General features: G+C 43.6%; 2 protein-coding genes across 2 annotated transcripts in view; both read right to left on the bottom strand.

Annotated features, from left to right (window-relative positions):
• Positions 1 to 359, bottom strand: part of STARD7 (StAR related lipid transfer domain containing 7) — a 17,080-nt gene extending 16,721 nt beyond the window's left edge. Inside the window, exon 1 of the mRNA XM_072402853.1 lies at positions 69 to 359. Within this exon, the coding sequence (XP_072258954.1) occupies positions 69 to 301 (233 nt within the window). The 5' untranslated portion in view covers positions 302 to 359. The remainder of the gene's footprint in view (positions 1 to 68) is intronic.
• Positions 360 to 6,482: 6,123 nt separating this feature from the next.
• TMEM127 (transmembrane protein 127) lies at positions 6,483 to 9,118 on the bottom strand. Its single transcript, XM_072402854.1, is given in 2 exon segments — positions 6,483 to 7,736; positions 8,610 to 9,118. Coding segments are annotated over 2 exon segments (786 nt in total). The 5' UTR covers positions 8,978 to 9,118; the 3' UTR covers positions 6,483 to 7,318.
• Positions 9,119 to 12,000: the final 2,882 nt, after the last annotated feature.

Here is a 12,000-nt window from a genome sequence, read left to right on the forward strand (position 1 = left end):
TATAGGTCAAGCTGGGACTTGTAGTCCTCTTATCCCCAGTAATGCCCCCACAGCCCCCCAGTTCTCACCTCAGGATCTCCTCTTCTCTCACACGCTCTTCTTCCCACAGGAAGGCCCCTGTGAGTGCGGCAAGCAGTCTGCCCGTCCTCCCCGGCCTGTTCCTATAGCAGACACCCCGAACAAGGACCTGGGTTTCCTGCTGTTGACCCCCTCCATAATGGCACACCTGAGGAGGCCGCCGACATGAACGCAACCAGCCGGTCAGCCCCACCGACACCCCGCGTACCAGCCGCTGCCACATCCCGACCAGCAAAAGGCAGCCAGCAGCACGCCTGCCACACTGAGGCCTGAGACACGCCCACTGCCTCAGGTGATTGGACGAGGGGACATCACTGTGAGCGCTGATTGGAAGAACGTTCTATCCGTCAAGGAATAAACTTCCAGGGGCGAAGCTCGGCCCCTTGTTCAAGGGCAATAGAAATGGAGCGGGTAACGTGACCTGACACGTGACCGGCATGCTACTCAGTGCGTAGCTGCTGGTCATTAGGATAATGAGGAGAAATCGGTGTATGGGGCCCGGGACCCTCTTTGGTGCTATACACCGGGCGAATAAGGACATTTCCTATCAGATTTTACATCAATATTCACTAGTCATAACAACCAATCAGAATTCTTGTTTCATTTCCATCCCTAAGATATCTAAATTACATCTGTAAACTGATTGGCTGCTGGCGCCAATACAAATGTTTAATATAGATCAATATTTCTACTCATTCTTTACCCTATTTTGGCAGATATTGATCACTTACCAGGCTGTGCACTTATTGACCAGCATAGATCACCAATATCACTCCTGCTAGGAGAACAGAATTGCCCGGATCAGTGTGCTAGGGTCAGGTCAGGGGCATTTTACAAATTTGTTTTAAAATGGTCCTTCTGGTGCAAAATAAATGCTAAACATTAAAAATTTGCTCTATTGCAACCATGGCAATAGTACTGTGTAGGATCTGCTGCATTAACCATCAGCTAATGAGAATGCTTTCTGTTGTTTACCTTAACGACAGGCTCGTAGCTGCTGCATGCACTGATCACCACCAGCCATGGCAATCCCATTGCTAAACACTAATAATCTATATATATAATATCGCCATCTTTGTACAGCACTGTGCTATATGTCAGAGCTTTATTTGGTGATCACTAGGAAATGCATAGAGACATTTAAACCAAACTTGCTGGACATCGCTGATCTTTGTACAGCACTGCGGTATATGTCATAGCTATAAAAAATGCATAATAATAGTGTGTGACTGTGGATGGACATTAGAGTGTCAGCTCCTCTGTACAGAGACTGATGGGACTGGCTCAGCACTTTTCAGTAACCACCCGGCTATCATCAGGCTGGGCTTTGTGTAGAGAGATCAAACAAAACATTTATTCTTTGTATCTTTTCCATTTTTTTAGCGCACAATAAATTGCTCTCCTTTGCTTCGGAATAAAAGTGTAACAAGGCTGAAAGTCCCTCAAATATCCTTTATTTCCATACACTGGGAGCTCTGCACATTCTATTCCAAATCCAAACTTCGGGAAACATTCATCAAATTTGTGTTCTTCTTTAACAGACAGCGAAGACAAGGGAATATGAGGCTGTTCAGTATAATAGCAGTGTCTGCATTCATTCAAACATTCACTGAAAATGTGATTTGGAATCATTAAGCTAATATTTAGTTGTATGATTTCTGCACATCTGTGTTGTACGGAGTGCACCAACCTCTATCACCTGTGCACAGGTATTCCAGCCCAGGCTGATGTATAAGGGGGGGATATGATCACCCTATATAAATATATAAACAGTCCATATAGAGAACTCTCTTCCCCATTATTCACTGTAAGATCATTACAAAGCACAAGGGGGCGCTCTTTGCATCTGCAGGAAAAGAAGTTTAAGCTCCGGATAAGGAAGGGATTCTTCACTGTAAGGTCTGTGAAAATGTGGAATCGCCTCCCTCAGGAGGTTAATTAAACTCTAGTGCCCCAGATATCTCAAACAGGAGGATTCCCAGAGAACCCTGTGAAACCCCTGTGAATCCTCCTGTTATAATCTCCTCGATCTTCCGATGGTTTCGCAATATCGGTTCGCCGAAATTTTGGGGAACCATCGGAAGTTCGAGGAAATTTTTGTGAGAATACCAGAGGCATTCCTACGCTCATCCCTACTGGTAGGACTACGGCTCTCATAATGGACAAGGATCAGCCCCATGGGCAATAAAAAGGACCTCTAACCCTGGAGTCTATATACAAACCCTATATACAACCTGCATGGTTAGCCTCAAATGTGTTATGTTTGAAGCCTGGCCAATAGCCTTGGCTAACTATTAATTACTTTTTGTATATTTCTCATGCACTGCCTTGAAGAATGATGCTGGATTCTGCATTTTACTTTTGTAAAACTTTCATAAAAACTTACTGAAAAAACTGACTGAGTAATATTATATGCTGACCAAGCATATTAGTTACTGACTGTTACCAGTCCCTGGGCCTGGTGGTTGCCAGTATGTGCAATAAATGCCAGGTTTTTTTTTTACTGTTAATGGGAACTATGCTTAAATTATTACACTGCATTGACTACACTGAGTGATTCCGCTAGTTACAAAACATGGGACATATTACAAAGGCACTGGGCAGTTGAGGAATAATAGGACAATGATGGAAACCAGGTACATCCTAAGGAGAAGGGGGCAGTGCATGTAAACCTGCAGTGATCCATAGCACTTTAATATGCGCTCAGGAGCAGCAAACTGCACAAGCTGACATCTGAAAGCAACTTTACGGACTCCTAGGGTAAGTTCAGATGGTGCTGAGAACAGCGGTGTCCAAGGGAGTTCTCCGGTGGCTGGCACCCTGCCAATGTCTTAGTAGCCCCAACTGTTATTCTTTATAACCCAATGTTGGAACATCCGACATTATTAGGCTGCTCATTACTCCTTGCTATTCTACGAACCCAAATCTCCCTACAATCTATTATGAATGCTGCAACCAGACTCATCCTTCCTTCCCTCTTACCTACCCCCATACACAGCCTGCCCACCTACCTACCCCATACACAGCCGCTCCAAGACTTTTGTAGAGCTGCCCCAACTCTCTGGAATGGTCTCCTCGTCCTATTCGGCTTCTTCTGTCTCCTAAACCCTCACTACTCCCCACCATTCCATATCCCCCTCCTATTGTGCGATACTTCTTGTATTTAATGTACAGCGCTGCGTGATATGTTGGTGCTATATAGTGTTTAATAATATTAATTATACCCCCCTCCTCATTCTTTATAGACAACCATGGCTGAGATGATACATATAATGCCCTGACTACGGGCGCTGCTTCATGCATATGGTGGTATAGCACCGCAACCACACCACCGGTCCTAACCGACCTGTCACCCATTCCGTTTCAAAAATACAAAGAAACAACAAAGTATCATTTTTTTTTCTTTATTTTCATATAAAACAAACACACAGAGTAATCTGATTATAACAAAATCTGACAGTAAACTATGTGAAATATTTTTTTGTGCAGAAAACAAAATTTTCATGACATGGATTTGGGTTTTTCCCGTGACAATTTCTGTTTGTTTTTCAAAGGTAAATGTTCAAAGTCAGCAAAGTTTTGGCAGAACAATCACAAGGTGCTCCATGCTGCACCGATGGAGCCCACCACAAAACCTGAAGTGTGATGGGCGTAGGACACACCCCCTGTCTCCCCCAATAAGCAGGCTGAGTATGGTCATGTGGTGGGCGTGTCTAACTCTATGTCAATATTGACTTTCTAAACGTCAACATGGGCATAAGGATAGGCAACCCCATGTGACAATACTCTGACCTGGTGATTGGTTGCTTACTTTGCACTGGGCACCATATGTTGCCTGCTGTATAGGCAATCCTGTCACAAACCTGATTAACCAAAAAAGGATGGAAAAATTGAAAAAAAAATCAGCAAGATCAGAAAATTTCAGTAGATCATACAAGTATCTGACAAGTTTTGGAGATCTTCTAATTGATTTATATTTAATCTACTTTCAATTTATTATTTATTAACAGACAGACTAATTATGAATCCAGTGATCAATTAAATTTGAATAACACATAGGGCCGCCATCCGGAGGGGCGGTACTTCTGGGCCCCAAAAGAATAATGACCTTTCACAATGCAGGACCTTTTTAAACTTGAAGGAGAGGGGCCCAGAAATTTCTGATGCCCATCTGGATAGATGATTATTCATAGACTGATCAAATTAATTTGTGTGGCTCAGCTTTATTGATTGGACTAATTGCTGTGGATTGGTCAATAATAAACGAATAATGGTATTCCAATAACCCGACTCTCTCCTGTACAATCTAATATGAATTCTGCAGCCAGACTCATCCAGCCTTCCCACCACTCCAGGACTTTTCTAGAGCTGCCCCGACTCTCTGGAATGGTCTCCTCATCCTATTCGGCTTGCTCCTACTTTCTGCTCATTTAATAGAGCCCTCAAAAGCTTGGCTCTACATCTGATCACTATGGAGGAAGTTCACAGACGTATCATTATATTCTAGTTGTATCGCCCATGGTCAGTCTGGGCATTCCCTCAGCATGGGGTCCATTACAGACATTAGCGGGCAGTCTCCTAATATTGATGTTTTTGGGGTATATTGGGTAATGATATAACGGAATCTTTTGGTGATCCTATTAATAAATGGCCAGGTTGGACTCCCATGGCTACCATGGTTTCCCATATTATAAGCCACCTGCTGTCTTTACAGCCTAGGACAACAATGGCGACTTTGGGTAGAAGCGAACGTAAAAGACATTGAAAGAAAAATCAGAGCATACACGCATATCAAAATGTCCAGTAGTGGACCTGGAAGATTCCCACCAGGGAATGTTTGAGAGAATGTCAGATTCCCTGTTTATGGGGCAGCATGGTGGCTCAGTGGTTAGCACTCTGGCCAGCGCTGGGTCCCAGGTTTGAATTTGGGCCAGGACACTATCTGCATGGAGTTTGCAGGTTCTCCCCATGTTTTTTGGGTTTCCTCTGGGTACTCGGGTTTCCTCCCATATTCCAAAAACATGCAGTTAGGTTAATTGGTTTCCCCCTAAAAAGTGACATTAGACTGTATGACATATCACTATGGTAGGTACATTAGATTGTGAGCTATTTGAGGGACAGCTAGTGACATGACTATGATCTTTGTACAGCACTGCGTATTATGGTGGCGCTATATATTCTGTGTAATAATTGACACCCCTACTAGGAAAAGCCTTTCTTGACCTTTTTAACATAGGGGAACCCTTGAAATAACTTTCTGGTCTCAGGGTACCCCGCCTATAATTAATATATGCACAGCTCACAGTACCTTAGTGTGGTGATTAGTGGGAAGAATTCCTCTTACAGTGCTGGCCAGTGGGAAGAATGTCACCCTTACACATAGCCAAAAACATCATTGGTGTCACTAATACTGACCTGAGAGGCACAAACTGCTCATTGCTCAAGAAACCTCTAGCGCCCCCGGGGGGAACTGTCAGGTCACAGTTAGCTGGACTTGTTCTTTTAATGTTGAAATTGTTTCATAGGTTTCCATGCCGCTTCACTAGTTCTGCTGACTAACGGCCGGCAGATTTACAATGAGCTGGATAAATCTTTTACAGACTCATTGCTCATTTTACTGCATGTTAATCTCATTACGCTCACTTCTGAATTATCTTTAGACGAAGCCTCCACTTTTCATTCCATTCACAATTTTATTGTCATTTTTTCCAAATGATTTTCCACTTGTTATTACAAAACCTCTAAAAACAGACTGAAAAACAGATTATAAAATGTAATGAAAACGGACTATACTTTTACTAAACTGTAATGTAAGGGAAAGAAATGTGTTGCATTAAAAGTGCAGAATAAAACGGTGTAAAATCAGAAATGCAGAAGGAATGAAGCAGGTTTATACTTGTGTGCAATAGCATGGATTTCGTTAGTTGATCACTAACTATGGTCAATGATAAGCGGCAGAGAACCCCCGGGTTTGAGCTCTCAGTCAGGGTAATGTGCACAGGTGTGCTCGTGAGTACGGCTACGTACACACGTCAGATTATTCTTGTCTGATAATCGGCTGAGACCGAACGAGAATCTGGCGTGTGTACAGCGTTCGTGGATCCGCCCTAGCGGATTGAGGAATGATCGTAATGGAAGAAAAGGGGGGAGAGCGGAGCAGGGTGGCGCTCCGTTGTTCTCCCCCCTTCCCTCTCCATAGAGCAGAATGGTGCTGTATGTACAGAGCTCGTTCATGCACCATGCAGTCTGTCGTCGTTGGAAAGGATTGGGAAAGATCCTTTCCAACGACATTTATTGCACGTGTGTACCCAGACTGAACTTTCATGATCTGAGCAATCCAATCTAATAGGATTGTCACCGTCCCATCAGGATGTGATAATGAGCTCAACAGAACTAATTGCTGCTTCTTTTTTTTACCAATCACGCCAAAAATATTGCCACCCTAGACAAACATCCCAGGCTAAATACATTCCCCCTTTTCAACAGCATGCCTGTCAGCCATACCCTGTGGAGGCAGCCATGTTGGTGGGCTGGACTGATATTTCAGTAAATGCAGCATATCAAATTGCAAGGAACGTCATTGAGGTACATGGTGCAGAGCGCCTCGCTGCTAAAAGATGCCATCATAGAGAACGGATGGAGTTTTCGATGCATAAAAATGGCTGCCAGCACTCTGTATGGATGATAGGGCCACTTTAGGATCTCTGATCTGTCAACAGAAACGGCTTATTTCTTCTCACAGCTTTCGTCCTACCTTCCTCGTGTTCCTAGTCTCTTCCTTTTCCCTAAGCATCCATTAGGAAAAAAGATTTATTGTGTCTCAGGATTTGATTGGAAATTAAAAGCTTACCATTGTAAGCAATCACAGAATGACCTTTGCACTTTCAGAAATGGCCGTGACTTTCTGAAAAAGGTCTAAAAAAATAAGTTTACTTTTTGGACTAAAGGGAGCATCTGGACAAGCACAAGGGAGAAAGCGATACTAAATGAGAAAAGCATGATGGGAATTGTGAACAATCCCGAAAAAAACGAACATTATATAACTAACGAAGGGCAGAGGGAAGCAAAACAAGAAATCGGTTTGACCTGCCTGCGAGGGAGGAGGAACGAACTGCCTGTTGGCATATTTACAGCAATTTAGCTGAAATGTCCTCTTCTTGAGTCAGGCAGCAGGTGCCCTCTCCGATTAGATGGAGACAGACTAATGGATAATCCCCTGGCTCTCTTCCTTGGAGCTTCATTAGGGAGTATAGGCTGGTGGAGGTTGGAAGGGATTCATGACATCATACTCAGCAGGGTAAGAGTCAGCTTCCATCTCTGACAGCAGCTCCAGAGCCTGCTCCTCCTCCTCTGTAGGATAATGGCGCAGGAGATTTGCCGCAGTGGCCAAGATGGATGCCCCGCCAGCTCCGGCCACCAGGTAGAAACTAACGGCAAAGGTGACGTAGACTTGGGAGCCATGGTACTGCTTGTGCTGCTGCTGAAGGGCAAGTATAAGTTCCGAGGCCCAGTAGCAAAAGCCGATCACTGTAGCACATTGCAAAACTGTGAAAATAAAAACAGAGATGAAAGGAACATCAATTTTACATTACATTTTTGGGTCGGTCATAGTAGACCGTGTTCTCCCCAGAAATTTTTTTAATCTGGGTGAGTAAAAGCTATACGTGGGTGGTGGCCCCTGTATTGTGATCCAACTTTTTAGCAACCATCCAAAAACAGCCGGGTGGATAATGAAAACGTGCTGCTCCCGGCTAAAAGGGGCTGGGGAGAACACTGAAATATAAGTACAACTGCGGTGGTCTCCCCAGCCCCTTTTAGCAGGGCGCACAACCCAGCACTTTGTAGCGACATGCGCTTCCTCCGCACTGGTACAAAGTAAGTAATCAGGATAGCGCAGGACTGGATCAAGGGCTCTGCAGAAGTGGAGCAGCCCAAAGCCTCTTGGGATACATGACATACGTATTCCTGGAGGCTTTGCGCTCCAATTCAATTCTTACTGCCAAGGTGGTAAAAACAGAAGAGGAGGGGCTTCCCCTTTTTTTAAAAAAAAAAAAAAATCTGGCCAGAGGGCAGATTTAGTGAAGGGGAGGCTGGAGGGCAGATTTAATGAAGGGGAGGCTGGAGGGCCAATTTATTGAAGGGGAGGCTGGAGGGCCAATTTATTGAAGGGGAGGCTGGAGGGTAGATTTAACGAAGCGGAGGCTAGAGGGGAGATTTAACATTTGCAGTGCAGTGCAAATTGGAGTGTATCTATACAAGGTGCCCTATGATTATGTTTTGAAGGTAAAAGGTTTCATAATATTATGAAATGTGATCTGAACTATCTAAAGAAAACAGATACCAGCAGAACCTGTTGGAAGGGACGTTGTATTTGTTTGATTTGCTCCTTGAGCACTTTTTACAACCTTCAAAACAATGTGTGCAAATATACTTTAGAAGTTGTTAAAAAAAAATTTTATAATGTATAAAAGCCCAAAATAAAAATGTAATATCATGCAGCTTGGCGGTTCTTAGGGAAGGTTCTGACCTGCTTCAGGATCAAGCTCCTTGCACCACAGAACTGCTTCTTGAACAACCACTGTCTGTATATTTCAGTGAGCTGTCAAAGATCTTTACAAGACATTGATTGGATATTATACACATCACAGAACTCACTTGTAAGTAGCTCAGGATCTTCTGCACCCAGCACATCGGCTACCCCCAACTCCTGACGTTTGCAGGTCCCTCCGTGGATATGAAGCCAGGCGGGTTCTGCCAGAGCGGTGCACAGGGCAGTGATGGACAAGGCGCCAGGCAGAGCTGATGCCAGGCTTCTCTCTGGCTGCTTGGGAAGGGCATGGGTTCCATGGCCTCTTCTCCTGGGCATGGAAGAACCTCCGGACCCGCCGGGAGCAAACATCTCAAATGCTGAGGAGAGTTTTCACTCTGTGGACGGAAAAAAGCAAACATGGTTTTTCAGAATGTGTTCGTTTTAGTACAGTACATGACATTTCAGAGTCTTGGCATAGTTGTGGCGACATGCATGAACTCCAGAGCACACGTGTGGGAGTTATATCATGCACGCCGCCCAACCAATGATGACACCAACTGAAGAAATAGGCTGGGTGAATGAATACATTTATGGTATGTTTTAAGTCATTTTTAAAAAAAAGGGGGAAAAATTAAAATCACAGCAAAGTCTGTTTATTTTTTCGTTTCCTCTCTTCCCTTAGATTAAAGTACTTTTGAACTGGTGGGCCACTTGCTGTGAAAAAATATATTCTGCATTACTGTTGGCCACCAGTAGATGGTGCTGTGTCCTCATTTCTTTTATAAGAAGAGATTGTTATACACTTTACATGAGGACACAGCAACATCTAGTGGTGTGACCCAAGTATAATACATATTTATTTTTCTAATGCCATTTTCAAGGTAAAAAAATGAAGTGATCAGAAGGGGACAATGAATGGCACATGAGTGATCAGAAGGGGACAATCAATGGCACATGAGTGATTTTCAACAATAAACGTGTACTGTAGTCCCCTATTATAAGACAGTGCCTTATCATAGGGGAAACAGGGTATGACTGCACAATGTATGAACGAGTGATGTACATAGAGCGCCGATCTGCTCTATAGAGAGGGAAGGGGGAGAGCGACGGAGCGGCACCCTGCTGCGCACTCTTCCATTACGATCGTTTGTCGTCCATCGTCCGTGGATCCGCCAGGACGGTCGTTTGGACGATGGACGTCAGGCACTGTACACAAGCAAGATTCTTGGCCCTGAGCCAATTATCGGACAAGAAGCATTGGACGTGTGTATGTAGCCTAAATGTTGCTTTATATAGATCGGTCTGTCATTGTCCTTCACTATGGAGAATGACATTTCTGCAGAAGACTGACAATAACAAGGAAGAAACTGCTACACATTCTTGTATGGTTCGGTGTTTTCAGTGCAAACATCTGTATGAGGATCCCAGCAATACACTTAAATAGGAAATAAATGAGCAGGCAGAAATTTAGGCAGAAATTTGTATTGCACAGCTGAGGTCCCCCACGTGTATTTGTCTGACTGTTTGCTAATATATGCTGTATCTCAGATTGCCTCAGGAATGGCCATACACATGCATGGAAGTTACGTTATTTTGGGCCGACTAATTGGGATAAGCCTGGAATAAAACCGGGTGAAGATGATGGCACCTGTGATGGAACAAGGATTGATACAGGTAACTTTATTTTATTGCACAAAATACATAGCTTGTAACTTCAGCAATAAACAACTGGCCTGACTGCATTTTTTAATGTTTAGTTTCACTTTAGGTAATTACTGGAGAAACAGTCCGGTGAAAGTTTAGCTAAACCCCGCAAACTCTGCAGCCAATGTGATTACACACCACAAGGGAAGACAATCAGAAAGCACTTTAGGAGAGATCCATGATTACTTTTGTGCAGGACTGTATAAGAACAGGAGTTGCACTCCTAATCCAGCATATTATTATTATTATTATTATTAGACAGGCAGCATGAGACCTTATCCAGGACTGAGGGAGACAGGTCAGGGGAGGACAGATAGATCTGAGTGTCATCAGCATACATAGGGAGCACAGACACCTATTGCCCCTGATAGTGAAATGCTAAATGGATACAACCGGTAATGGATCTGGTCCAGTATTGAAAACAATTGCCAACTAATAGCAAAATATTTAAAAAAAAAAAATCCATTCCAGGTTTGCTGGATCACCCAGGTTCTCCCATAATAGGTCTATCTTCTCCAGAGCTTTAATACATCAGGGACACTGTAGGTCCTTGTGCACTTATTGGTATTAATAAAAACAATAGACAGTGGTGATCAGAACTCTATCCAATAACAAGTTTCTTATCACCAATTTAGGGTAACTACGACATCTCTATTCTCCACTTTTAGAACTCACCAGGAACCAAGCCCATTCCCATTATTTTTATTAAACAGTATTTATATAGCGCCAACATATTGTGCAGCGCTGTACATTAAATAGGACAGATACAGCCAGTGACACAGGAAGAGGAGAGGACCCTGGCCCGAAGAGCTTACAATCTAAGAGATGGGGGAAGTATCAAACAATAGGAGGGGAGATGTCAATCTGTAAATCCTAAATTGGTGATCAGGTTTTAAAAATGAGAAACAAATAAAAGGAGAACAAATTCTGTTCTCTTTTAGATACATAGCCCCGCATGCATGTAAGTATGGGAAATAAAGGATGTTGGAAAACATTTGTTGTTCATCAGTTGTTGTAACGCACTGACTCACTAAATTGTATTTCCACACAGGAATGCAGACGTGACGAATGACATTTATACAGAAAAACCACACGAAGATAAATAGTTGGTATCACCGGGGTAAAATTGGGGCTTCTGTACGTCTGAGAATGTATAGAAAACGTCCAATCATCAGATGAATGGTTTATCTATTTAAATGAAACTTTCTTGATGTAATAACAAATATAACACACTGCCAAGCCACTGATTTATAACAAAGCACCGGAGAGGGCTGCATGAAAAAAAGAAAAAGGGTCGTGTGCTTTTTAGGGAATGTTTGCACCCCGTTGTTTTCTTTAAAGCCATGGTGTTCTCTCAAGTGAATGGGAAAGGTTGGAAATCATTTTTTGAATGTGGCGACAATTCAGGGCGCACTTCCTATCATTTTGGCTACACAGCTGTTTGGACATTTGTGTCGCAGCTGAAAAAGCAGCCACATGAAAGTCTGGGTACCCACAATGCAGTTTGCCGCGCACCACGAAGCAGCAAGCGGTAAGTTCTTAGCCAACCCTAGGGGCGAGTACTTAGCCAAAACCAGCGGCAAGGGCTTGGACAACCCCAGGGGCAAGCGCTTAGCTAACCCTAGCTAACCCCAGGGGCAAGCGCTTAGCTAACCCTAGCTAACCCCAGGGGCAAGCGCTTAGCTAAC

Source organism: Pyxicephalus adspersus, chromosome 2, assembly GCF_032062135.1.
Source record: "Pyxicephalus adspersus chromosome 2, UCB_Pads_2.0, whole genome shotgun sequence".
Classification (NCBI taxonomy): domain Eukaryota; kingdom Metazoa; phylum Chordata; class Amphibia; order Anura; family Pyxicephalidae; genus Pyxicephalus; species Pyxicephalus adspersus.